The 27,814-nt window shown below is 49.6% G+C and overlaps 2 protein-coding genes across 3 annotated transcripts in view; one reads left to right on the top strand and one right to left on the bottom strand.

The window, feature by feature from the left end:
- The window catches only part of RASGRP4 (RAS guanyl releasing protein 4), a 45,857-nt gene extending 32,857 nt beyond the window's left edge, over positions 1 to 13,000 (top strand). The window contains exons 12-17 of the mRNA XM_081200809.1: positions 5,997 to 6,106; positions 8,483 to 8,627; positions 10,905 to 10,941; positions 11,034 to 11,168; positions 11,870 to 12,066; positions 12,569 to 13,000. Of these exons, the coding sequence (XP_081056935.1) occupies positions 5,997 to 6,106; positions 8,483 to 8,627; positions 10,905 to 10,941; positions 11,034 to 11,168; positions 11,870 to 12,066; positions 12,569 to 12,736 (792 nt within the window). The 3' untranslated portion in view covers positions 12,737 to 13,000. The remainder of the gene's footprint in view (positions 1 to 5,996; positions 6,107 to 8,482; positions 8,628 to 10,904; positions 10,942 to 11,033; positions 11,169 to 11,869; positions 12,067 to 12,568) is intronic.
- On the bottom strand, positions 690 to 27,814 carry FAM98C (family with sequence similarity 98 member C). 2 transcript variants are annotated; one of them, XM_081200584.1, is made up of 9 exons: positions 27,668 to 27,814; positions 23,409 to 23,545; positions 22,423 to 22,557; positions 21,567 to 21,754; positions 21,246 to 21,329; positions 20,956 to 21,072; positions 17,541 to 17,708; positions 15,354 to 15,531; positions 690 to 1,629 (listed from the first exon to the last, which is right to left on the bottom strand). In XM_081200584.1, the coding sequence occupies exons 1-8, from the start codon at positions 27,688 to 27,690 to the stop codon at positions 15,388 to 15,390; spliced, it is 996 nt and encodes a 331-aa protein (XP_081056710.1). In that variant the 5' UTR covers positions 27,691 to 27,814; the 3' UTR covers positions 690 to 1,629; positions 15,354 to 15,387. The 2 variants fall into 2 exon arrangements, with proteins under 2 accessions (XP_081056710.1, XP_081056709.1); XM_081200583.1 differs by lacking the exon at positions 690 to 1,629 and having other exon boundaries at positions 14,339 to 15,531.

The raw sequence follows: 27,814 nt of genomic DNA, 5'->3' as shown, positions 1-27,814 counted from the left end.
GAGTTTAGGGTTATAAAGACCAGGACTAGCCGCCTGAGAAACAGTTTCTACGCAAATGCAATTCTGGTTCTAAACGCAGCATAAGGAGTCTCTATAGTATATTGTATTTTAAAATGGGATTTCAGAGTTTTTAGGGGTTTCTGAATGTTTTATATAGATTTCCAGTTTCATTGTTTTGTATGGGACAATGACGATAAAGATATTGTATAAAAAGAAATTAGGAGTGTTTACTGCATATTTATAAAAGCAATGTACATACATTGGCAGGATTTCAGGGAGCACTTGTAATTTTATGAAGAAAGTATAAAATGGGAAGTTAAGAGAGTTAAGAAGTAATATGGACATACAGTGGTGCCTCGCAAGACGAAATTAATTCGTTCCGCGAGTTTTTTCGTCTAGCGAATTTTTCATCTTGCGAAGCACGGTGTCGGAAAAGTTTTGGAAAAGCTTCAAAAATCACCAAAAACCTAAAAAAGGCTACCACACCGCGTTCTATGAGTTGCTCCTCGAAGTCAAGTCGCAACTGTATTAACGCTGTTAAGAAAAAGGAAACAAACTTGCAAGACGTTTTCATCTTGCAAAGCAAGCCCATAGGGAAATTCGTCTTGCGAAGCAGCTCAAAAACCGCAAACCCTTTCGTCTAGCGAGTTTTTCGTCTTGCGAGGCATTCATCTTGCGGGGCACCACTGTACATAAAATAAAATAAAATATTGTAAAGGAATCGGGGTGGGAGTAGAGGGAAGTCCACAGGATCTAAGCAATCCCATTTTTTTGGAATTTTTGGTGATTCATTATATAGATTTAATATGTTATGTTTTTTTTTGTTAAAAGACTAATTTTTCTCTGTGAAAACTAATAAAAATATTGAGGGAGAGTGCAAATGGCAGTAAAACTCATGCAGCCAACTAGACCTGAACGCTTTCCTTTCAGTCCCAGTGTCCTTTCTAAGGACAGCTCTGCACCATGAATTTTAAAAAGCACATCAAAAGCATATTTAAAACACAATTCCCCTGCCTCAAAGAATCCTGGGAACTGTAGTTCCCCCCACAGAGTGATAGTTCCTATAACCCAGGCATAGGCAAACTTGGCCCTCCAGATATTTTGGGACTACAATTCCCATCATCCCTGACCACTGGTCCTGTTAGCTAGGGATCATGGGAGTTGTAGGCCAAAAACATCTGGAGGGCCGAGTTTGCTTATGCCTGCTATAACCCGTAACAAACTACAGTTCCCAGAATTCCTTGAAGAAAGCCATGTGCTGTTAATGTGCCTCAGAAGAGCTTTAAATGTACGATATGGATGCGGCCACAGACTCAACCCTTTCTGCCCATAAGCATGGATCAAAAAGTTGCTTAGAAGGACTGGCCATAAATAGCAAATCGAAATGGCAAATAAGGCAGATGGTGTGTGCTTTTTAAAGGGGCATGTTGCGTTTTGCAGGCTGTCTTGTGTTCTGAGGCGTTGCAGTTTCAACTGCACATTATATTTCCACGGGAGTTCCAGGCTGGGTGTGAGTGTGCATGCGTGCGTCACTGCCACAGCTCTCCGCTGTAGCTCTGCAACACTGGGTAAAGTTTGTTGACTTCTTGGGTTGCTTAGCTTGATTACCGCAGGAACATTTTGCATGACCTAATTGGAGAGAAAGGGTGTTGCAGAATTATCTACGTGCATTTCATGGGTGCACTTGTCACCGAACAATTCCAAGATTGCATTGCATGCGTTTGTGCCCAGCGCTGACATTCTCGACATTTTCAGTCCCTGCCCCACGATTGTCAATTTCTTCTGCGCCGTGTTGTCGGCCGGTGTTCGGTTGAAATTAAGCCGCCTGCCTGCCTACCACCACCTCTTGTCTGTTTTGTCCTTTGTGGCACATTGGGTGGATGCTGTTGTGATCTGGAGTCGTGTTTTGCTGCTCTGTGACCCCGATGGGTGCAGGAGGACCGCCTCAGAGGTGCCTGTTCCCGCTTTACTCCACCCCCTTCCACACAGAGTGAAGGAAGAGGCTCAAATCCGGCCACTCCAACCACTTCCTTTTCTGCAAATAAAAGTTTGCTGCTGAAACAGGCTGTGCATGCCTTGGTGGGGGGAGGAGGGAGGAAAAGACACCCTCCGCTCCCCCATTTGACAGGAGAAAGCGTCAAGAGGCTGATAATGTCTAAGATTTCTGTCGAAAGCCCCTGATTGTGGACTGCTCAACGCTGCCCTGTGCCAGGCAGTGGGGAGGCCTGGTCGAGAGGTTGCCCCACAAACCTCATTCTGTTTCCATAGCCAGCTCATAGCTGTCACAGATTTGAAAATAAGGGACCAGCAGCCTTGAAAATAAGGGATCAGCAGCCAAAAGAAGGGATTTTAGTCAACCAGCTGAAATACGAAGTTAAAAGGGACCAGATACTTTGGGAGAGCAGCGCCGGTTTTTAGCCCTTCGTTCCCAGAGGTTGCTGCTCAAGACACCAGCTGATGAAACACTGCAATTAAATAACTACAAGCAGCAACCACTTTTCGGAAGTCCAAGCTACGAAGATGCTGCTGCAGTTCTGTATCTTTTCTCTCGTGCTCCATCTCCAGCTCTCAGTTCCATCAGACGGGATGGGAGGAAGGGGGGGGGGAATAGCGCCCGAAGTAAACCCACAGATCAGACCATCTATGCTAGTCTACCACTACAAAGCTATGGGAGAAGCGCTTGCGGTCCTTCCTCCGCTTTCCCCCTCTAGGGTTAGCCCTTGAAACACCTGCCCGAGCCTCCGCCTCCTCCTCCTCTCTCTGAACTGCTTTCTCCATGGTTCCCCTCGCTCTCCTCTCAAGGCTCCTCAGTAATTCATAGGCTGCCCATCTCATCCGGGTCCTTCGGCGGTGCAGCCGCAGTACGGCCTAGCAGGAGCAGCGGCAGTGGCGATGGGCAGAGGGGAGGCCCCAGGCAGAGATGCTCATTTCGGCAGCCCCCGAAGAGGATGGTGGCGGAAGGGCCCGAGGCTCCCGCCAGTCCCAGTGGGGAGGGGCTCCCAGGGGCTGAGGCTGGTGAGAGGAGGCCGGAGGGGGGCGGGCCGGGCAGCCAAGCAACACAGCTGGAGCCTGCCTCCTCCCTGGCCGGCAGGGAGGGAGGGAGAGGAGCTGCTTCCTTTGAAACCCGGGAAATTTAAGGGACATCATCAATAAGGGACAGCAGCGGGACACAGCGCTGGGATAAGGGACTTTCCCGCCAAATAAGGGACGGTTGACAGCTATAAGCCAGCTCTGCTGCCCTCTCACCACCCCACCCCACCCCCCTGGAACACCAGTCCAGGTTGTAAAGTCTCCCAGCTTCCTTAAGTCTCAGCGCTGCCCTTGCAGAACGCAGCAGGAAGAAGATAGGATGAAAAACTAGAATGAGGGCGGCGTTCACATTAGGAAAGTGTGATTTGGTGCAGGAAACAGGACATGCACGACTCCAGCATTGTGACCCTCTACTACTAATAATAAATTTTATTTATACCCCACCCTCCCCAGCCAAGACCGGGTTCAGGGCGGCTAACACCAAATATAAAAACAATTGATTGAAATACAGCTTTTTTAAAGATTAAAATACAACATGAAAACATTAAAATACAGCCTCATTTCAGCGGAAACTCAATCAAAAACTTTTTGGGGGATAAAAAGTCTTCATCTAGGCTAGCTATCCAGACTGGTCCTACATGGGTCAGAAGAAAGCCAGGGAAGTCCCCAAAAAGGAGTTGCAACACAGAAAGAGAAAGGAAAAAAGAAAGAGGTACTACAACAACAAAGGTGGCTGCCATGACTGTAACAACTACGGTGCCCGGAGACAGACAGGTTGTGCATCCGTAGTGGTGACCAGAGGAGGAAGGACTGCTGGGAGGACTGCAGAGAAAATAAACACCATGGTACATCTGCAACATGGGACGTGGGTGTGTGCTGTGGGTTAAACCACAGAGCCTAGGGCTTGCCGATCAGAAGGTCGGCAGTTCGAATCCCCACAACGGGGTGAGCTCCTGTTGCTCAGTCCCTGCTCCTGCCAACCTAGCAGTTCGAAAGCACGTCAAAGTGCAAGTAGATAAATAGGTACCGCTCCGGCGGGAAGGTAAACAGCGTTTCCGTGCGCTGCTCGGGTTCTCCAGAAGTGGCTTAGTCATGCTGGCCACATGACCCGGAAGCTGTACGCCAGCTGCCTCGGCCAATAAAGCGAGATGAGCGCCTCAACCCCAGAGTCGGTCACGACTGGACCTAATGGTCAGGAGTCCCTTTACCTTTACCTTTACATCTGCAACAGCACAAACGGATGCCTTCCTCTGCCCCAGCTGCAACAAAACATGTCTCTCCTATATCAGTCTCTGCAGCTGCAGCAGGCGCTGCAACTTTCCAACAGTTTGACTCCACTCCCAAAGTCACATTCCTCCATTGTCTCCCTGAGACAGACGGATGCCAATAGCAATGTCAGGACATTGGCCCTTCCAGAGCCATGATTCGTAGAGTGGTCGAACAACCTCCTGTTCCTGAGAAACTCTGGGAATTATAGTTCTTCTGAGGGGAGAGTAGGGGTTCCCTAACAGCTGTCAACAGCCTGAACAAACTACAGTTCCCAGGATCCTCTGGAGGACGCCATGACTATGTAAAGTGGTATGATAGCGCTTTGAATGTGTAGTGCAGCTGGGAGTGAAGGATGTTCAACTTTTACAGTGGTACCTCGGGTTACAGGTGCTTCAGGTTACAAATGCTTCAGGTTACAGACTCCCCTAACCCAGAAATAGTACCTGGGGTTATTTTTTATTTTATTTTTTGTGTGATCCACAAATGTTTATTTTTAATGAAAAAATACTGAAAAGTGTGCCACAGTGTCCATAGCTACTTTTGAATAGTACAAAGATATGGCATTTGAGGAATAAAGTCTTAACACTGTAGAAAAAAAAACGTGTTTCTTTAAATTATGCCCCCCACAAACAAAAACAAAAAACGGGGGAAAAACAGTAGAAAAGTAACGCTTTTTACACACTGGAGTGAAACAAAATGGTTAGTCAGAGGTAATAGGGGTTAAGAACTTTGCTTCAGGATGAGAACAGAAATCACACGGCAGTGGTGCAGCAGCGGGAGGCCGCATTAGCTAAAGTGGTACCTCAGGTTAAGAACAGTTTCAGGTTAAGAACGGACCTCCGGAACAAATTAAGTTCTTAACCTGAGGTACCTCTGTATAATTGCTCATTCTTCTTGCTTACCCCAGCCTCCTCCTCCTCCCCACCCCGCTCCACTTGCTGCCTTGTCTCCCTTGTCTCGGTATCTGGATTTCAACGTCCTTGGGGCAGGGACCTGCCATCTCGTCCTTTGGGAAGAGGTGTTAAATATGTTGCTTAGTCATAGAATCATAGAGTTGGAAGAGACCACAAGGGCCATCGAGTCCAACCCCCTGCCAAGCAGGAAACACCATCAGAGCACTCCTGACATATGGTTGTCAAGCCTCTGCTTAAAGACCTCCAAAGGAGGAGACTCCACCACACTCCTTGGCAGCAAATTCCACTGTCGAACAGCTCTTACTGTCAGGAAGTTCTTCCTAATGTTTAGGTGGAATCTTCTTTCTTGTAGTTTGGATCCATTGCTCCGTGTCCGCTTCTCTGGTCGTTTAGTCGTGTCCACCTCTTCGTGACCCCCTGGACCAGAGCACGCCAGGCACTCCTGTCTTCCACTGCCTCCCGCAGTTTGGTCAAACTCATGCTGGTAGCTTCGAGAACACTGTCCATCCATCTCATCCTCTGTCATCCCCTTCTCCTTGTGCCCTCCATCTTTCCCAACATCAGGGTCTTTTCCAGGGAGTCTTCTCTTCTCATGAGGTGGCCAAAGTCTTGGAGCCGCAGCTTCAGGATCTGTCCTTCCAGTGAGCACTCAGGGCTGATTTCCTTCAGAATGGATACGTTTTAAATGTTAAATATACAGCAGGTGTATGTTTAGAGGCCAATGCCCACGTTCGCTGCCTTCTCATCTTCCAATGGGTTCTGACAAGACTCCTTCCCCAACAGACGGTGTTCAAGAATTACGATCCTGAGCAGCGGGGTTACATCTCGGAGGAGGATTTCGAGATCATCTCCACGAGTTTCCCCTTCTCCTTTTACGGGCTGGAAAGAGAGCGGTGAGTGAACAGGATTTCAGGAGAAGACTGTTTATGGATGTGACAACAGCTGCCCGAATGCTGTTAGCCCAGAGATGGAAAGTCCCTACCAGAGAGGAATGGCAAGCTAAATTGATGGGACTATGCCAGGGGTCAGCAAACTTTTTCAGCAGGGGGCCGGTCCACTGTCCCTCAGACCTTGTAGGGGGCCGGACTATATATTGGGGGGGGGGGATGAACGAATTCCTATGCCCCACAAATAACCCAGAGATGCATTTTAAATAAAAGCACACATTCTACTCTTGTAAAAACACGCTGATTCCCGGATTTAGAAGGCTGGATTTAGAAGGCGATTGGGCTAGATCCGGCTCCCAGGCCTTAGTTTGCCTACCCATGGACTATGCTCACTGGAAAGCTCAGGAAAAGTTTTGCTCATTTTTTTGAAATCGTTTTATTTGATTTTACCAATACAAAGTTATTAAAAAACCCCAAATATATTTCCATATACAGAGATTTCTCCGAAACTCAGGACTTCCCCCCTACCCCCTCCATGGAGTCACCTTTTAAACATTTAAAACTTTAAACAGTAATGGGGGGAATTATAATTTATTTAAGAGACCACTGCAAGCAGATGAAAACATTAGCAGGATTCTAATTTCACTTGTAATGTAACAAAGAATATGGAAAATATGGATGGATATAAAATATTGATTACAGAATAATACGCTGTTGTAAATGTTCACAATAGGACCCACGGAGGGGATGGGGAGGAAAGTCTTGAGATTCAGAGTAATCTCTATATATGGGTATATATTTGGATTGTTATAAATTTTTACTTGTAAAGCCAAATGAAAAACATTTGTAAACCACGCTGTCAGAGCCGCTTCCAGGTCCCAGCTCACAGAGGACCACGCTAGCCGGCAGTACTGTACAAAAGTCTTTATTGAGTTACAGTTTCCATTCTCAAGCCGCAGCGCGCAGCTCTACGTCTTAGAAGCTAGACCGGCGAAGCTCCGTCTGAGTCTCCGCCTCCTGTACACCAACTTAATACTCTAGTCTTACTCCACCTCTTCCGTCTTTCCTTCCTCCTCTGGGTCCCTCTACCCCCCGTGGTCTCTTCCTTCCTGGACTCTTCTGACGCGGACCCCCCGGACTCTTCTCCCTCCTTGCGGCGGGCTTTAGGACCTGGCTCCCTATCCAGACTGCTTACTGTGCCGCCTTCCTGTGCATTTGAACTTGGCGCGCGCGCCCAACCTTCAACCTTCCTCTTGACCGTTTCCTCGCTCCACGATGAAGGTGTGGCCACTCCTGACTCATGCCCTCCCGCTTGCGGCGAGCCGCCAGATCCCGATACCTGGGACCCCTCCCCCCTACTGCGCTCTGGCGGGGAAGCTGGTCCCGATTTCCAACTGCTGCTCTCTGAGTCCCCTCTGGTCCCTTCTTCCTGGGGTGTCCCCCTAGGCGCCCCCCTTGCTCTGACCACTGGCGCCCCTTTCTGTGAATCTTCCGATTCACTGGAAAGGCTCAGAGATCTCGGGCCGCTGTCATCGCTCATATTTCCTTCGGATTCCTCCCCCTCGCTCTCTGTTTCCTCCCTTTCCTGTGCCTCTGCTCCTGAACCCCTGACACACGCGCTCATAGAAAATATCACAAGGTGGTTGGCAACTTGGAAACGCAACACCGTAATAGAAGCAGTAGGAACGCCAGTCCCATCCTCTCTGGTTGACAGAGAAACTCGAGTCCGAAAGGCCTGAACAACAGAATTTCCAGGAGGCATCTGAAAGTGAGCAAGGGTGACCTCAATTGGCAAGGAGCGTCTCCACCCCCATCGTTCTGCCCAGACACTGAGGTCCATCTCCGAGGGCCTTCTGCCGGTTCCCTCGCTGCGAGAAGCCAAGTTACAGGGAACCAGGAAGAGGGCCTTCTCGGTAGTGGCACCCGCCCTGTGGAACGCCCTCCCACCAAATGCCAAAGAGAAAAACAACTACCAGACTTTTAGAAGACATCTGAAGGCAGCCCTGCTTTTAATGTTTAATAGATTATTATATTTTAATATTCTGTTGGAAACCGCCCACAGTGGCTGGGGAAACCCAGCCAGATGGGCAGGGTATAAATAAATTATTATTATTATTATTATTATTATTATTATTATTATTATTATTATTAGGAGTTCCACAGGGCAAGGGCTGCCGCATTAAAGGCTCAGTCCCTGGTAAAGGGCAGCTGAGGCTCAGAGGTGTGTGAACTGACCAAAAGCACCCCATTTGAATACATACCCCCACTTAAGGGTTATTTAAGTGCCAGGTAGGGCAGGAATTCACAAGGCGCTGATGACCCAAGCGAGGAAGGCTGAAGCCTCACACTGTGTGCCTGTTTTTCTCTTCTCCTCAACTGCAGGGAAGGCGCCTGGAGCCGGGAAGAACTGTCCGAGTATTTAATGCGGGCCTGTGCCATCTTCTCCAAACTAGGCCTCGGGTTCCTGCACAACTTCCAAGAGGCCACCTTTAAGAAGCCCTCCTTTTGTGACAGCTGCAATGGCTTTGTGAGCTTAATTTATTTAAAATGGATTTATACCCCACCCTTCCTTCCCCACGTAGCTCAGGGCAGCAGACACGCTAAAAGCAAAAAATCCCCAAAACCTTTGATCAAAGTATTCTAAAGCCAATTACAATTACAGTGGTGCCTCGCAAGACGAAAAGAATCCGTTCTGTGATTCTCTTCGTCTAGCGGTTTTTTCGTCTTGTGAAGCAAGCCCATTGACGGATTAGCGCTATTAGCAGCTTTTAGCGGCTTATCGGCTTATCAGATCAGCTGATAAGTGGCTTAGCGGCTTAGAAAAAGGGGGGAGGGGAAAAACCCCCCCGCAGGAACTCGCAAGACATTTTCGTCTTGCGAAGCAAGCCCATAGGAGATTCGTTTTGCGAAGCACCTCCAAAACGGAAAACACTTTCGTCGAGTTTTCTGTCTTGCAAGGCATTCGTCTTGCGGGGCACCACTGTAAAAACATCTCACAGTAGCTGCCGCCGAAAACACCCTAAAAGCAGTCAACCTTCTCTATCCAAGGATCTTGGCGTTGTCAGTATCTTTCGGCCACCAAATGCCATGTAATCAAATTTCTCCTGCAAGTTAATAACGGTGGAAGCAGGCATAACTCACTGGGGAAGGCATTCCGCAACTGGGGGGACCCATGTGACGTTAACATGAGCGTGCTGGAGGTGAAATAGTTAAACAGGTTACCCAATCAGAACCCGGGGGGGTGGAGTCAGAGGCACTATAAAACCAGCTCTGGGAGGGGCGAAAGGGGAGTTCGTTGGGAGTTGGGTGGTTGGTTGGAGTGGGAGTGAATTGGGATAGTCTGTGGGTAGGTTGAGTTAGTAAAGGTAAAGGCACCCCTGACCATTAGGTCTAGTCGTGGCCGACTCTGGGGTTGCGGCGCTCATCTCGCTTTATTGGCCGAGGGAGCCGGCGTACAGCTTCCGGGTCTTGTGGCCAGCAGGACTAAGCCGCTTCTGGCGAACCAGAGCAGCGCATGGAAACACCATTTACCTTCCTGCCAGAGTGGTACCTATTTATCTACTTGCACTTTGACGTGCTTTCGAACTGCTAGGTTGGCAGGAGCAGGGACCGAGCAACGAGAGCTCACCCCGTCGCGGGGATTTGAACCGCCGACCTTCTGATCGGCAAGTCCTGGGCTCTGTGGTTTAACCCACAGCGCCACCCGTGTCCCAGGTTGAGTTAGTGTAGTGAAATAAGCTGAGTCAGGAACAGTTAGGGGCTAGGAAGACAAGTCAATATCTGAGAGGTGGTTTAGTGAGTGAGAGCAGGTAGCAGAAGTTATAGGTCTGGATAGGAACCCCATGAATGTAATTGACCGATACTGTTTATGAAACCACTCGCTTGTTAAACTGCAATAAATAAACAGAAGTTTATGTTCCAATTTAACCCTGATTGGACTCAGCATTTTACCAGGTAGGGCCTGGGTGGTGGCAGCGAGAAATAAAGTGGTGGCACAGGGATCAATAGACGGCGAAACGTCCGGGGACCCTGCGTGATTGCCACAGCCACCACTGAAAAGGCCCTGCCACAGGTCTGCGCCACTTGGCCAGTCCCTGGTGGTGGCAGCACCACTACACGTCACTCATCCCCACCCCCTCAAAAAAAAGAAAACCCGCCAGCCACCCAAACAGTCCCTATTACTGGCAGAAACAGTAGCTGCTGAGCTGAGCTACCAAACTGGAGAATCTGCTTTTTTCTTTTTCTTTTAGTTAGTAGTAGTGCAAACAATGGGCTGGCATGCCTAGTGGTGGCAGTAATCAGCAACAGGTGGGACGGAGGGTGAAAGGGCTAGAGAAGTAGGAGGGATTGTAGACAAGCTCCCTTCAGAACAGCCTTCCAGATATTTTGGGCTATTTTTATTTATCTCACCTTTTTCTCCAAGGAGCTCAAAGTGCCCTGCATGGTTCTCCCCCTCCTCCTCGTTTAATCCCCACAACAACATGCTACCCAACACTAGCTCTTGACTATGCCAAGGTGGAGAAGGCTGCTGCAGAAGAACCAGCTTGTTTTGCAGCCTCTCTCCTGCAGCCATGAGGTCTAGAAGCTTGCTATGTTTCAAAACCCAAAAATTGAAATCCCCAGAACTCTGCCGCCACTTTTGAAGCGGGCAATAAAGCTGCGTCCCCTGGCACAAATTAGAGCAAGTCCCCCACCTCTCATCCACCTATGTTGCCTTTGAAATTTAGGGCAGGGGCTCGGTCAGTCTTTGCAAAGAAGTGGTGTCTAGTTCAACTTAACACCTTGTGTTCTTCTCCTGTTCTAGCTCTGGGGAGTCTCCAAGCAAGGATACAGATGTCGGGGTAAGCACGCCCCCTAGTGGGCACTAAATAAAAGGAAGGGATGCTATTAACATTCCCATCGCTGATGATGGTCTTTCTCTTTTCTCCTGCAGACTGTGGGATGATCTGTCACAAGCAGTGCAAGGACCAAGTGGAGGTGGAGTGCCAGCGGCGCTTCCATTCCTGCAGCTCCGAGAGCACCCTGTCTCGGACTGCCACACCGGCTGCCACCTATCACCCTAGCTCAGGTAAGGGGGTGCCCAGACTGGGGTTCCAATGGGACCAGCTCCAGTGATGCGCAGTGGCAAGGAGGCTATTTGCTTCCCAGCCTTGCGAACCGTGGTACGGCTTCTATAGAAGAGCAGGAATGCAGAGCAAATTTCACTTGACACCATAAACTGTGGTTTGAAGCACCAGTTCAAAACCAGCACGAGAAAGTACAGTGGTGCCTCGCAAGACGAAAAGAATCCGTTCTGTGATTCTCTTCGTCTAGCGGTTTTTTCGTCTTGCGAAGCAAGCCCATTGAAGGCTTAGCGGATTAGCGCTATTAGCGGCTTTTAGCGGCTTATCTGCTGATCGGATCAGCTGATAAGCGGCTTAGAAAAAGAAGGGGGGGAAGGGGAAAAAAACAGCAGGAACTCGCAAGACATTGTCGTCTTGCGAAGCAAGCCCATAGGAGATTCGTTTTGCGAAGCACCTCCAAAACGGAAAACTCTTTCGTCTAGCGAGTTTTCCGTCTTGCGAGGCATTCGTCTTGCGGGGCACCACTGTACAGGTTTTGCTCACAAAGGTCACCCTGTGCATTTCATGGCTGCGTGGGGATTTGAAGCCAGGTCTCCCTGGTCCTAGCCCAGCACTGTAGAACTACTGCACCACACCGCTTGCAGGAACAAATCTCCAGATAAGATGGCCACGTTTCTAACCACACTTCCCTTATTCCACGCGGCAGGCTCGGAGGAAGAAGCTTTCCTCTTCCCCCCGAGACGAGAGCACAGCAAAAGCCCCAACCTGGTGCAGTCGAGCCCAGCGGGCAGGCGGCGAATGAAACACGCCAGCACCCAGACAGACGCAGACAGTCCGCAGGAGCCACGGGGACACAGCAGGAGTCTAAAGCAGCTTCTGGAAGAGCTGAAGGAGGTGGAGAAGGTGAGGATTTTCGGGAGGCCAGGATTCCACATCTGGGACTTCTGTGGAACAATAATGGGAAGCTACTTATGACGCTGGTGGCGCTGTGGGTTAAACCACAGAGCCTAGGACTTGCCGATCAGAAGGTCGGCGGTTCGAATCCCCGCGACGGGGTGAGCTCTCGTTGCTCGGTCCCTGCTCCTGCCCACCTAGCAGTTTGAAAGCGCGTCAGAAGTGCAAGTAGATAAATAGGTACCACTCTGGCGGAAAGGTAAACATCGTTTTTGTGCGCTGCTCTGGTTCGCCAGAAGCGGCTTAGACATGCTGGCCACATGACCCGGAAGCTGTACGCTGGCTCCCTCGGCCAGTAAAGCGAGATGGGCGCCGCAACCCCAGAGTCGGCCACGACTGGACCTAATGGTCAGGGGTCCCTTTACCTTTACTTTGGTCTGGACAAGCCCAAATTTGCTAGGGAAACAGGCAACCCCCCTTTAAGCTGGAAGCATCTCGCTCTCCTTTGCAGGAACGGGACAGGCTTCTGCTGGTCAACCAGAGCCTTCAGAGCTGCAACTCGCAGCTGGAGGCTGAGAACAGCTGGCTGCTGAAGGCAGATTCATCGAGCCTGCCCCCCTTCTCCTGCTGGAAGGCCTTGGCTGCCTACAACTCGCACCTGCCTCCCAAGCCCAACTGAGCCAAGGGCACAGGAACGGTGAGCTCTCAAGGAAAGTGGAACCTCTCAAGGAAAGGAAGAGAGAGAAGGGACACGGCGCTCAATGGTAGAGAATATGGATGCTCTGCATACAAAGGCCTCGGGTTTGGTCCATGGCTTGAAATGGATGCTGCTGCCCTGAAGCCACTGCCATTCCTTGCCAATAATACAGAGCTGGATGGACAAGCAGCCGGACTCAAGCTAAGGGGCTTCCTTTTGTTCCTAATAAAAGGACTATTTCTTGAACGGAGGCTTCAGCAGATAGCTTACTTCTTTTTTTGGTGTTGCTGCAGATGCACGTTTTGGGTTCTGCTGCTATTAGCCACAATGGCCCTGTTCCACCTCCGCTGTCCAAGGCAGCAGACTGCGGAAGGCCAGCGGCTGGGGCATTGGAAATGGGGAGAGCGCTGCTGCACTCAGGTCCCGCTGCGGGGGCTTCCCATTGGCGCACTGGGTTGGCCTCCCTGAGAGGAGGGTGCTGGACGAAGAGGGCCACTGGACTGCTTCAGCAGAGCTCTTCTTAGCTGAACAGTCCTGGATGGCTCAAGAACCTAAGGAGCTCCTTGGCTTGTGTGCATGTGGTGGCTTGCCAAGAGCTCTCTGCAGCAAGCTATATTTAACCACTGAGCGAGTGCGTAAACAGCCTTGCTACCTGGGGCAAAGTGGGTGACCTTCTGGTTGGGATTCCAATGTCAAGAGTAGAGACTGGGAGAAAGGAATCTTCAGAAGGTGGAAACTGGGGGTTCAGCGGCAGGTAAAGGGGGATGAGGGGCGAGGCAGAAGCGCCTACTGACTGCGACCTCTTCCACTGACCCCCTTCGGCCTTGCTTTAAAAAAAACCCCTGAATCTTTTATTCACTTCCCTAACCCTCTGTTCAAGGGACACGGGTGGCGCTGTGGGTTAAACCACAGAGCCTAGGACTTGCCGGTCAGAAGGTTGGTGGTTCGAATCCCCTTGATGGGGTGAGCTCCTGTTGCTCGGTCCCTGCTCCTGCCAACCTAGCAGTTCGAAAGCACGTCAAAGTGCAAGTAGATCAATAGGTACCACTCCGGCGGGAAGGTAAACGGCGTTTCCGTGCGCTGCTCTGGTTCGCCAGAAGTGGCTTATGCTGGCCACATGACCCAGAAGCTGTACGCCGGCTCCTTCGGCCAGTAAAGCGAGATGAGCGCCGCAACCCTAGAGTCGATCACGACTGGACCTAATGGTCAGGGGTCCCTTTACCTTTAACCCTCTGTTCATTTGGGGAATGTGGGGTGGAATACATTCACTGCTGGAAATAGATGCAATGCGTTATACCGAATACAGGAATTATATTGTTTAAATCTAGCTCTTTCCCCATAAAGATCACATTCAGCTGTACACCCCCACAAGCTTTGTGTAACCGCTCCCCCTTTTTGGGCTGGGGGAAGGAATGTGATTTCCCCTTAAAAGAAAAAGATTTTAAAATGTCCTTCAAATGGCAAACTGTCCCTGACTTTTAAAGTATTCTGCTCTCTTAACCCTCCTGGCACAATAATAAAGAGAGAGGTAGAAGACGACGACTAGAGTTTTTAAAACACACACATACTCCCTTGCACAATGAGTTTGAATGACAAGGAAAATGTTTAATCTCTTAGTGTTACACTGAACCCAGCCTGGCCATTTTCAATCCCGTCCCTTCAGAACAAGGACAAAAATTAACTTGCACCATTCAAACAAAACCCCATACTCATTGGCTGCTGCAATTGAGCTGCCCTGTAGATCAGCCTTTCTCAACCTGTGGGTCCCCAGATGTCATTGGACTACAACTCCCATCATCCCTAGCTAACATGGCCAGAGCTCAGGGATGATGGGAGTTGTAGTCCAACAACATCTGGGGACCCACAGGTTGAGAACTGCTGCATAATCCAGAGGAAAAGGTACAAAGAAGTTTGGGTTTGTGCTTAAAAATCCCAAATTAATATCTTCCCTCTTCCTACATTGTCCGGTTAAATCTAATGGGACATTTCTAAAGCTGGGTTTCTCATAAATGCTGCCCACCCAGCCCAAAAAGGAAGGTTGCTCCCTACCCACATTCGGCATCTAAAGCCCAAAAAGAAACCTTGAGAAATCCAGGCGTTTTCCAGCACCTCTTGTTCCTTCATCCTTGCAAGCTGTGTATTAACTAGATCAGGGACGGGGAATATTGGCCCCCAACTCCCTTCACACCCGATCACTGGCCCCAGTAACTGGTGGTGCTGGGAGATGAAGTCCAATGACATCTGAAGGAACCACAGACTCCCATCTCTGCTCGAAAGGCGCAATTCATCCGGCACCAAGCTATAACGCAGACAACACAAACGTCTGTGTCCAACAACTTTAAAGCAAGTGAAAGGGGGGGTGGGGAAGGGGGGAGAGATGTCTGATGTTAGTGCATATGCCCCTGCCCACTGTCTCAAGTTCAATGTAATGGGCACCTTTCTTGTAAACTGCATTTCCTCGCATCCTGGGGGAAAGCAACACTGAAAACACCTTTGGTGAAAGCTGGGCTTTGGGTCTGTATCCACCGCTCATCCTTTCTGCGGTTAGCTTCCTGAAGCCTCTTCCCTGCCCTAAAGTTAAGGGTGGTTTTGACCATACCCCACGCCGGAGGAGGTCAGGATCCAGCCCCTTGCTATTTTTTCTTCTTCCTGCTCCGCTTGCCCCATCGCTGGTGGCCGCCTCCTCCTCCTTCTCGCCTCTTCTCCCACGTGGGCATAGGGGGTTCGATCTCATTCGGACGCCCACCGCGATCCGGGACGTCACCAACCATCAGCACCTGAGAGGAAGGGAGGAAGAAATGGACGCGAGAGTGAACAGGAAGTGCTGTTACTAATGATCGCCATCATCAATTTATTCAACGCCTTCTAAACTACTGGAGCAAGGCGGTTTATGCATAAGAGAAACAGAGCCTAGAAGTACATTCTAAACAAGGTGTGTGTGGGGAGAATAAGAAGCTAATGCTTCTAAACGCTAAGGGATATCACATAGTTAAAGATATGTATAGTGGAGAGTCCTTAAAGTCATTGCAGGAAGTAACAGAGAACATAGGTAACCAATAATGGATAAAAATTGGAGGACTATACAATAAAATCTCTAAAGTCCAAGAGATAGAGAACATGAGTTTAGAAGAGCCAATAGAGAAACTATACAAAAAATGAAAAAAAAAGAAACAAGGAATGATAGGTACAATCTGTAAGAGAATAAGAAACAGACAACGCAACTTATTCAAAAGATGTGGAGTAAGGAAGAACAAGTTAGCGAATCAGTGGTTGAAAGGATAATGAAAGGAATAGATGAGATTAAAGTAAGCAAATTTAGAGAGCTGGAATTAAAATTCTTTCTAAAATGGTACAAAATTCCGGCCTAGCTAGCTGATATGGTAGCAGGATTGAATTCTAATTGTTGGCACTGTAAACAAGCCAAGGGATGGTTTCCTCATATGTACTGGAAATGCCCAGAGGTAAAGGAATTCTGGAATAAAATCCTAAAGGTTATTAATGAATTTTTTAAAGTGAAGCTTTCGATAGACTTTGATTTCATGACAATGGGTATACTTGGGAACACGGCTATAGAGAAAGGTGACCAGTTTACCTTCAAAGCTATGATATTAGCGGGAAAGGCAATGATAGCTTTAGGTTGGGAAGACAGAGAAAAATGGACAGTAGAGGAACAGAATAGTTATTTGTTTGAACTTATTCAGTCGGACATTGTCGCAGGAAACAACGTGGAAGGTCAAGTCCACCACGATAAGGAACAGATGGAACCCCTATCTTCAATGCATAAAAACTACTGGAACAAAAGGCATTCGGTGGAAACTAAAGACGCTATGTCCGTGGCTGAGGATAATAGTTTGAACCCTTCCAATGGATATGGGGGGGGGGGGAGGAAAGGAAAAAATTGTATGGGAAATTTAAAATTGGAAGGAGATAATATAATGTATGGTGGGACGTGGGTGGAGCTGTGGGTTAAACCACAGAGCCTAGGACTTGCTGATCAGAAGATCGGCGGTTCAAATCCCCACAACGGGGTGAGCTCCCGTTGCTCGGTCCCTGATCCTGCCAACCTAGCAGTTCGAAAGGACGTCAAAGTGAAGTAGATAAATAGGTACCGCTCCGGCGGGAAGGTAAACGGCGTTTCCGTGCGCTGCTCTGGTTCACCAGAAGTGGCTTAGTCATGCTGGCCACATGACCCGGAAGCTGTACGCCGTCTCCCTCGGCCAATAAAGCAAGATGAGCACCGCAACCCCAGAGCCGGTCACAACTGGACCTAATGGTCAGGGGTCCGTTTACCTTTTAATATAATGTATGTAAAAATCCCGAACCCGAATACAACTTCAGAAAAAGAAAAAAGCAGCAGCAGCAGCTGATGCTTGTGGTAAAGACCCATTTATCAAAAAGCTGTTGGAACAAAAATACCTTCAATTGTTTCTAGCCAGTGAGGAGGGTGGGCACCTGTTGTATCTCGACAGGAAGTGACATAGAATTTCCTGTTCGCTCCCTCCCTCCTCTATCAATAACTGGTGCTCTGGCATTTTATTTCTGGGGTGGAGAAACCAGCAACCAGCGCATTTAAGGGATAAAAAACAGGGAGGCTGCGCAGCTACAGCTCAGGTCCCCATTGCCCAGAGCCCCTGGATGGGAGAAATGGGTAGTTTGGTTCATTTATTCAAGTCATCTGGAATCAGCCTTGCTGAGCACCCGTGCACAGCTGCGCAGGCCTGCTATAGTGCTTTCCTGTACCCCGTTCCCAACATCTGGGGAACAGCACCCCTCTCCAGCCCTGTACCTTGTTGACGGCACAGCTTGTCTTGTCCCGCGAAGCTCCGCTGCTGGTCTTCACGATGCGGGAGAAGTCCTCCCGCGCTGCCAGGAGGTGAGGAACGGTGACCTGGGACTCTTCCAGCAAAGAGTGACGCAAGGGTTTGAAGGCCTCTGACATAGCTCCGCTGCGGTCCTAAGTTGCGGGAAGTTTGAGGGAAGAAGCCCATTTTTCATTCAATACCTGCTCCCCAAATTCTATTCAGGGCGGGTCAATGCTGCTGAACTATTATTAAAACTATTATTTATATGTTATTTCTTTTATTTATTTGCTGCCTTCCCCCACCAGGAAGGACCCAGGTTGGCCCACAGCATAAATTAAAACAAATACGACTTTAAAAAGCTCAAAATATAATATTTTTTTTAAAAAAATTTACCGTATTTTTCGCACTATAGGACGCACTTTTTCCCCTCCAAAAATGAAGGGGAAATGTGTGTGCGTCCTATGGTGCGAATGCAGGCTTTTGCTGAAGCCTGGAGAGCGAGAGGGGTCCGTGCGCACCGACCCCTCTCGCTCTCCAGGCTTCAGGAAGCTATCCCAAGTCTTGCAAGCCCGGCGGGATGTACCGCGGGCTCGCAAGGCTTGCGGGCAGCAGCCTGCACCCAAAAGCTGGGGACAGCGGGGAGGCGCAGAGCCGCCACCCCGCTATTCCCCGACCTGATCTGGAGGCTGGCGGGGGGAGAAGCAAGCCTGCTTCTCCCCCCCACCAGCCCCACAACCTCCAGATCAGGTCGTGGAAAAGCGGGATGGCGGCGCTCCGCTATCCCGCTTTCCCCGACCTGATCGGGAGGCTGGGGGAGGGAGAAGCAAGCCTGCTTCTCCCCCCCACCAGCCCCACAACCTCCAGATCAGGTCGTGGAAAAGCGGGATGGCGGCGCTCCGCTATCCCGCTTTTCCCCGACCTGATCGGGAGGCTGGGGGAGGGAGAAGCAAGCCTGCTTCTCCCCCCCACCAGCCCCACAACCTCCAGATCAGGTCGTGGAAAAGCGGGATGGCGGCGCTCCGCTATCCCGCTTTTCCCCGACCTGATCGGGAGGCTGGGGGAGGGAGAAGCAAGCCTGCTTCTCCCCCCCACCAGCCCCACAACCTCCAGATCAGGTCGGGGGAAAGCGGGATGGCGGCGCTCCGCTATCCCGCTTTTCCCCGACCTGATCGGGAGGCTGGGGGAGGGAGAAGCAAGCCTGCTTCTCCCCCCCACCAGCCCCACAACCTCCAGATCAGGTCGGGGGAAAGCGGGATGGCGGCGCTCCGCTATCCCGCTTTTCCCCGACCTGATCGGGAGGCTGGGGGAGGGAGAAGCAAGCCTGCTTCTCCCCCCCCCACCATCCCCACAACCTCCCGGCTTCAGGAGAGCCCCACCGCCAGCCCCACAAGCTCGGGGGACAGCGGGAGAGGCGCAGCGCGCCATCCCGCTGTCTCCCGACATGGTTTGGAGGCTGGCGGAAGGCTTCCTCCTCCCCCAGCCCCGCAAGTTCCCAGAGCGATGCCAAAGCATGGCTCTGGGTCCCGTTCTGGGGGTGGGGGAAGCTCGGGCTTCCCCGCCCCAGCCCCGCGCCTGGCGGGGGGGGGGATAAATTTTTTTTGCCTTTATTTCCCCCCCCCCCAATCTAGGTGCGTCCTATGGACCGGTGCGTCCAATAGTCCGAAAAATACGGTAAATCATTTATTAAAATTTACACACTGCTTGGCTGCAGAGAAACAACCAGCTCAAAGCGGTTCACAAAAAGATAAAACTGTAGAATTGTCAATAGGAAACATCAGCATCATTTAAGGCTTTCAAAACATTGAAATACCCACAGACACTATACAGATTAGAACTCGCATCAGCTTTCTAAATGTCTGGGTAGGCTCATCTAAACCAAAAGGTTGTTAGCAGGCGCCGGAAAAAAGAGTACAGTGAAAGCGTCTGCCTGGTGTCAATTGGCAGAGAGTTCCAAAGGGCACATGCTGCCACGCTAAAACATCAAGGGGGATTATGTGGCTCCCGTATCAGGGCCAGTTCCGTCAATTGAAGCCGTCCAGCGGGCGTAAATGGAGTAAGGAAGTGTCACAGATAAACTGGTCCCAAGTTGTTAGGTTGGAAGATGGCGCAAACTCCCCCCACCCCAGCTCTCAAACCAATGGCTTACAAGTAACAAGAAAGAAGATTCCAAGCTAAATATTGGGAAGGACTTTCTGGCGGCAAAAGCTGTCCAGCAGCGGAACGGACTCCCTTGGGATTGGACGGCCATATATCACGGATGTCTGAGATTCCTGCAGGGGGTTAGACTAGAAGACCCTTGGTTGTCTCTCTGAACCCTACGATTCTAGGAATCACATCCACCCAGTGCTATACCAGCTGCACTGGCTCCCAGCGGAGTACAGGATCAGGTTTTGCTGGTTTTAACCTTTAAAGCCCTTCACGGCCTAGGACCCTCGTACCTACAGGACCGCCTCTTCTGGTATGTCCCACGGAGGACCTTACAGTCTTCAAACAAAAACATCTTGGAGGTCCCAGGCCACAGGGAGGTTAGGCTGGCCTAAACCAGAGCCAGGGCTTTTTCGGCCATAGCCTCGATCTGGTGGAACGCTCTGTCACAAGAGACTAGGGCCCTGCGGGACTTGACATCTTTCCGCAGGCCCTGCAAGACAGAGCTGTTCCACCAGGCCTTTGGCCAAGGCACAGTCTGACCCCCTCTCTCCTTCTGTAATCTTCAGAGAAATCTAGCCCAATGGTTGCCATGAATTAAATTAATTTGATTCTGAACTGATTTTAGAATGTATTTCTAATTGACTGCGATTTTATGTAAACTCTGCTATTTTTACTGTTAGCCACTCTGAGCCCGGCTTTGGCTGGGGAGGGCGGGATATAAATAAAATATTACTATTATTATGACTATTATGTACTAATTGTAACACCGGGGACGCGGATTGCGCTGTGGGTTAAACCACAGAGCCTAGGACTTGCTGACCAGAAGGTCGGTGGTTCGAAACCCGCGACGGGGTTAGCTCCCATTGCTCGGTCCCTGCTCCTGCCAACCTAGCAGTTCGAAAGCACATCAAAGTGCAAGTAGATAAATAGGTACCACTCCAGCGGGAAGGTAAACGGCATTTCTGTGTGCTGCTCTGGTTCGCCAGAAGTGGCTTAGTCATGCTGGCCACATGACCCGGAAGCTGTACGCCGGCTCCCTCAGCCAATAAAGCGAGATGAGCGCCGCAACCCCAGAGTCGGCCACGACTGGACCTAATGGTCAGCGGTCCCTTTACCTATTATTATTATTATTATTATTATTATGTAGTAATCATAACACCAGTAAGTCTACCCTATTCTTAAAAACCACCACACACCAACACATTCAGCCCTTTAAAATCACATGCCCCCCCTCTTGTCCACCTCACTCACCTTTGCCCTCTCGGACCAATGGAAGGACTCCACGGTGACGTCAAGACGAGTGGCCATCATGCGTCGGCGGCACTGATATTCCGTGCACAGCAAGTCCCGTATGCCCTCCAGCGCCCCCTAGTGTTTTCATTTGGGAGAGGGGCAAGAGAAAGCAGGAGACATAAGCTGTTTGCTGTCTTTCCACCCACCCTGGAACCACCCTCAACAGCCCTGCGTTGTCCGTCTCGACCGAAGGGGCAAGCATCCATGCGGTGGAGAGTTAGGTGCCAATGCCACTGGGCTGTCCCTACCCATTCCTCAGAGGTCAGCGTGGCCTTTAGGAGCGGCGCCATCTGCTGGTGCTCAGGGGGTAGTGAAGAAAGCACCTCCGAAATCTAAGGATGAGATCACAAGTTTAGCTGTTTGGGGGGGGGGGAGAAAGAAAAAGACAATTTGCATATTGGGGTGCAGCCAAAGCAGCGGTGGGGGGGGGGGGACAGCTTCTATTCCTTTAACTGCCCTGAACAGCCCCCCCCCGCCTTCAACATTCAGCAAGACAGCTAGAATTAAGCTTTAGCGCCTCCCCGCTAAAGTCAAACAGCCGCCCTGTCCCACCCCAAATGCGTCCCCACCTTGGCTTCTATGTCAGCCATGGCTTGATGGACTGGGCAACCTGGATCGAGGTCTGGCATTCCCAGGGCTTGGCAGATGAGTTGGAGCTCGTTCACTGCTTCGCCAGATCGGTCTTCTTTTTCCGGCGGCGAACGGGGCGTCTTCCGAGCCAGCAGCCGGGCGGCCAGAAGCTCTGAGCTCAAAAAATCTTGCCGGGGAAGGAGAAAGAGCTGGATTCATTTCCCGTCCTAAATTTATATCCCATAAACCTTGGGGACCTAAGCGCTTCTAGGGTGATTTAAAAAAAAAAGGGGGGGTGTTGGGAATTAAGTAAAATATATATATATTTAATGAATTTGCATTTTATTTATTTGTTAAGATTCTTATATTGCATCGGTAAACGTTGTCATATTACATTACAGGACTTACTATAATATAATTAATTAAGTAAAATATTATTGTTATTTATTAAATTTATTGGTCCCTTTTTTGCCATGGCAACTCAAAAGCAACTTGCAAAAGAAAACCCCACACATAAAACCCCCCACATGGAAACATCCCACCCACTCTAAAAGGCCATTGTTAAAAGCCAAAGGCCTGTTTAAAAATGAATGTTTTCCGACACATGAAGATATGTAACAATGGTGCCAGAAGTGCCTCGGAAGCCACCACTGAAAAGGCTCCTTCTTGTGTTCCTGCCCTTTGGACCTCCCATTGTGTTTTTTTAAAAATAAAAATGAGCTAATGCACACCCACACGACTCACTGATCCCCAGACCCCTTCTAGGTTTGGGAGCAGAAGTTCTTAGCCACGTCTTTTCTGAGCCCACCTGCACAGAATGAGCCGAGGAATAAGCCCCTTCCTGCCTGGACTTACACAGGAGTTGGAGGCACCTGTCCGGGGTGCTAAGCCTGGCTGTTACGTCCCCCACAGTCAGTGAGGAGTAGGGACAATGCAGCTCCCCAAGGAGGCCACTCACTTCGATCTGGAAGGTCTCGGCATCCTCAGGACCTGAAAGGACAGAATGCCACTTGGGGATAGAAATCTAAAACACCAGCTCAATAAGGAGTAGATAATAATAATAATAATAATAATAATAATAATAATAATAATAATAATAATTTTTATTTATACCTTGCCCTCCCCAGCCAAGACCGGGCTCAGAGCGGCTTACAAGCAATAATAAAACCAAGTTGATTGAAATACAATTTAAAAAACAAGATTAAAATACAACATTAAACCATTAAGATGCAGCCTCTTCACAGGAGGAGAAAGGAAAAAGGAAGGAGGGAGAGGGAATCAAATTGATTCTAAGCCAAAGGCCAGGCGGAACAACTCTGTCTTACAGGCCCTGCGGAAAGAAATCAGATCCTGCAGGACCCTGGTCTCATGAGACAGAGCGTTCCACCAGGCGGGGGCCAGGGTTGAAAAGGCCCTGGCTCTGGTTGAAGCTAATCTAACTTCCTTAGAGCCTGGGACCTCTAGGGTGTTGCTATTTATGGACCTTGAGGCTCTCCGTGGCGCATACCGTTCTCTGCCCCTCCAACCTCCCTCTCCAGTTCCAGTATGCTAGAAGCTCCCTTGATGATCTTGACGCTTTTTATCGAAGTGATGGGCTGGAGCAACAGGACCTTGCAGCAAGCAGTTCCATGGGTGAACCACCCAGAAGCCAGCTAATGAAACCCCACAGACTCTGGGGTACATTACATTTGCTTCTCAGATGTTATCAGCCCGGTGGGGTGGGGGATTCCTTGTGGGGCCCTAGGCTGACTCACACACTCCTCCCCCCCTTGCTTCCTTTAGCTCTTGCCCAAGAAAATGTTTGCTGCATTCATCTCTCCCCACAAAGCCAGGTTACCTACCACGAGTGGGATTCACGTCCTCTTCGAGCGGGCAAAGGCTGCGGAGCTCGGAAACCAGCCATGAGCAGAGAGCTGTGAACTCAGGGCTGGAGACACCGGCTTCAGCTGCCCGAGCAAAGCCGTCCATCGACAGGCACCTGGGTGCAAGAGAGAAATAATAGTAATAATAATAATAATAATAATAATAATTTATACCCTGCCCTCCCCAGACAAGACCGGGCTCAGGACAGCTAATACCAGGTATAAAAACAATAGATTGAAATACTTAAAAACTTAAGTAATACTGAAAAACTTAAAAACAAGATTAAAATACAACATTAAAATGCAGCCTCATTTCAATAGGAACTCAAATCAAAAACTTTTTGGGGGATGAAAACGTCAAGTCTTCACCAAGGCCAACTATCCAGACTGGTCCTACGTGGGCCAGAAAAAAGCCAGGGAAGTCCCCAAATAGGAGTTCCATCACAGAAGGAGAAAGGAAAAAGGAAAGAGGGGGAGGAAAGAAAGGAGATTTTATTTACATGCTTGGTTCCACCCCCCTTCTTCCTATACTGTATAAGTAAAATGTAAGGTTGCCATCACACAGTTCCTATTGGAGAATAGGTAGCGCCACGTCACAACCCTGGATTTGCACGAAGCCATGGGAGGGGATGGGAAAAGAAAGAAGGCAGGTTGTAAAAGGGTAGTTTTAAACAGCAGCATAAAGTTGAAGAAAGCAGGGATAGAAGGACACAGGAGATGTGAGGATATGGGGGCGGGGCTTGAGGGTGCTGTCAGGGGGCGGGGCTTGGCAGGGTTGGCAAGCAATGTGCACAGAGGTAGCAGCCCCTAGTACTGAACCCACCCTTCCTCTAAACCAGCCTTCATCAAGTGTTTTGCACGATAAATGGCACCAGGTCAGGGAAGGTTGCTGCAAGCTGCTATGTCAAGCTGCAATTTCCGCATTGGCAGAAAGGCTGTATACAAGTGACCCAACGGCCCAAATCTGTATATGTTCCTAAAAGGCCTCTTAATTCGAAGAGACCCAACAACCAGCGCCACCACGTTCCTCTCCCTGATCCTCTCACAGCTGCACCCGAGTAATACTTCATTTCCGCACATCGGAAGGGGTCTAGCACAGGTTTTCCGGAACAGAGAATGCAAATCCCAGCAGGACTGACCCCCCAAAACTTCCCACTTTGGAAATTAAGTAATGGACACATTGCGTGGGGGGCGACTGTGTTGGAGGAAACATCAGTGTGCCTGGCTGCTAACCATCTACTGCCGATTTGAGCAGTATGTAAAGTGGCAATATGCTAATGTTGCAACTCCTTGGTGCTAGGATAGGGATCCACTGGCTGCCAGAGTCCTGACATGATGGCTACAAAGGAAAACAAGAATTGGATGATGAAAATCTGGTTCAAACTCGAGATTGAAGAATGGAGAGATCTCTACATGTGGAGATCTGGATACCAAAGGATTACAAATTTGATCAAGGTGAAAGATGGAGCTTTGGGAACATCTGTATTTGAAAGGTGCAAGAAACAAGATTTGGGCTCCACTTTTAAGTATGGTGGTCTGGCTGGAAGAAGTATTGCTTCTATCGGATTAGAGCATCTCCAAGATTTGGTGTTTAACATTAAGGACTATCAAAGAAACCGGCAGAGAGGAACTGAGAGACAATTAAGAGCCTCGGATGTGAGATCTCCAGGCTGATAGCAGATTAAGACTGATGGACATTAGTTGGGGATCGAGACCGGGAAAGGGGATGGGGTGGGGCTTGGGGAACCAAAGGGTGTATAATTATATTTTGTCTTTTTCTTCTTATTCTGTTTTGTTATCAGTATGAAAAGTGGGGAATTCGTGGAAGGGAATTTGGGTCGACCTTAGAAAAAAGGATTTAAGAATGAACATTGTAAATTTTGAAGTTTATAAGGTAAAATTGGTATTTTAAAATGAATTAAGTATAAAAAGGTTTAAAATTGGGGATAAGAACTTGTTGAATTTATAATTTGAATTGGAATATAAGAAGGGGAGGTGCGGGGAAGTCAGGGAAATATGTTATTGAAAATAAGGATTGCAAATTGTATATGTTTTTAATTTTTTCTTTTTCTTTTTTGGTTTTTTTAAAAAAATGGAAAATCTTTAAATTTTTATATTTTTAAAAAAGGGATCCACTGGCTGCCTCCCCCTCACAATACCTGCTCCATATCCTCCTTGACTACTTTTTCCAGGTAGGAATGGGTCTCTGAATTACGATAACTTGCCTGGGTAGCAAAGAGACAGGTATGCTTGGGTGTGTCTGGAATGTAGCCACCTGGGTAAAGGTGAGAGCCGCACCCATCCAACTGCACAGCTTTTGCCTCCTGCCCTGCCCAAGACTGGCACACAGTCCGTGGAAGGCTGCCCGTCAAAGGCGGCAGCCCTCAGGTCAACACACCCCTAACACAACTACTGTCCTTAACCGGTAACAGAAATAGGTAGGGGAGGGGGAGAGAGGTGGAGAAAAGGAAAGAAGGAAGATGACACTGTTTTGACTTCTTACATTTGGTGCGTAGACACTAAAACCAGCTTCAGGTTCCGGAAAACAGGCTCACAGGGAGGCTTGCTCCTTGCATTCCTGAATGGCTTCAGCAGCTGACCACACAGAAAACAGGCTCACAAACATGCTGCCTCCTTCCTTTTCAAACCCAATTTTGACATCCCCTTGCAGACCGGGCTCACCAACTATACAAAGCTTCACTGGCTGACACACAGAGAGCATTAACTTTTCCCTCTCTCTGCTCTCTCCCAGTGCCAAATTCTGGCTGCAAGCGCCTTGCAGCAGGGACCTTTTGCTGTAAAGCAGTCACTGTTCACCCCTCCCTCAGCTGCCACCCCAAGCACCGGCCTGGCCAATGATTGGTGGGTCTGGAGGCAAAAAGTTGGGACACTTTCCTCCATTCCAGCCATGCAAATATCAGAGGCGGGAAGTGGGGCAAAGCTGGTGAGGGGGTGTGGCTGAGGAGGGGAGAGCCCCAGGACCTCTCTCTCAAAACTAGAAGCACAGAATTGTAGGGTTGAGATAGGGACCCCAGGGTCATCTAGTCCAACCCCCGGCAATGCAAAATATAAGAATAAAAAAATAAATTGTCCAGTAGCACCTTAGAGACCAGCTAAGTTTGTTCTTGGTACAGTGGTACCTCAGGCTACAGATGCTTCAGGTTGCAGGCGCTTCTGGTTACAGACTCTGCTAACCCAGAAATAGTACCTCGGGTACTTTGCTTCAGGATGAGAACAGGAAGAATGGCGGCGGCGGGAGGCCCCATTAGCTAAAGTGCTGCTTCAGGTTAAGACTGGACCTCCGGAACGAATTAAGTTCTTAACCCAGGGTACCACTGTATAAGCTTTCATGTGCATTCACACTTCTTCAGATATACCAAGAAGAAACATAGTTGGTCTCTAAGGTGCTACTGGACAATTTATTTTATTTTATTTAATATATTTATATTTATATATATATGGTCTGCGTCAGATCAACAGAGCTACAGTGGTGCCTCGCAAGACGAAATTAATTCGTTCCGCAAGTTTTTTCTTCTTGCGAGTTTTTCGTCTTGCGAAGCACGGTTTCCCATAGGAATGCATTGAAAATCAATCAATGTGTTCCTATGGAGACCGTCCGGGGACAGAGGGGAAGCGCTGCTCTGTCCCCTCTTTTGAAGCAAGGGGCGGAGGGGAGAAGATCGCTTCTCCCCGTTGCCACCCCTTGGTTCAAAAGAGGTCCGGGGACAGCGGGGAAGACGCGCTGCGCTTCCCCGCTGTCCCCGGAGGTTGCGGGGCAAGCTTCGTTTTGCGAAGCAAGCCCATAGGGAAATGCGTCTTGCGAAGCGGCTAAGAAAACGAAAAACTCCTTCGTCTAGCGAGTTTTTCGTCTTCCGAGGCGTTCGTCTTGCGGGGCACCACTGTACTTACCTGACTCTAGAACCCTGCAATGCGAGATTCTTTTGCCCAACTTGGGACTCGAACCCTTGACCCTGGAAATTAAGAATCTCCTGCTCTACCAACTCTTTCCCCTTCCCCAAACCCTTTCCTACCTCTGCGGTTGCCCCAATTCCTCTGCCCCCCTGCTCCCTCCGGGTGTGCCCCCGAACCTGTTTTCCCCTTCCCCACCCCGAAGCCCTGTCCCTTCTCCCTCACGTGTCCCCCACAAACCCCAGGGCTTCTTTCCTGCCCCAACTGCCTCCTCATGGGCCCCCGAACCTCTTCCCCCTCCCCCTCGCGTCGGCCCCCCAACCTCTTACCCGCGGGCCGCGTCTCCCTCCATGCCTCCGCTGGAACCAACCTGTCACCTCGCGCACGCGCAGATCCGAAGCCCGGCGAGCTGTTCCGCTTCGCGCCCGTTGGCCGGGCCCAGAACCAGAGGCGGCGCTTTTCATTGGCTGAGCCGC

The sequence above is a fragment of the Podarcis bocagei genome (genome assembly GCF_964188305.1).
Source record: "Podarcis bocagei genome assembly, chromosome: 7".
NCBI lineage: Eukaryota > Metazoa > Chordata > Lepidosauria > Squamata > Lacertidae > Podarcis > Podarcis bocagei.
This window is presented reverse-complemented; position numbering and strand designations above follow the sequence as displayed.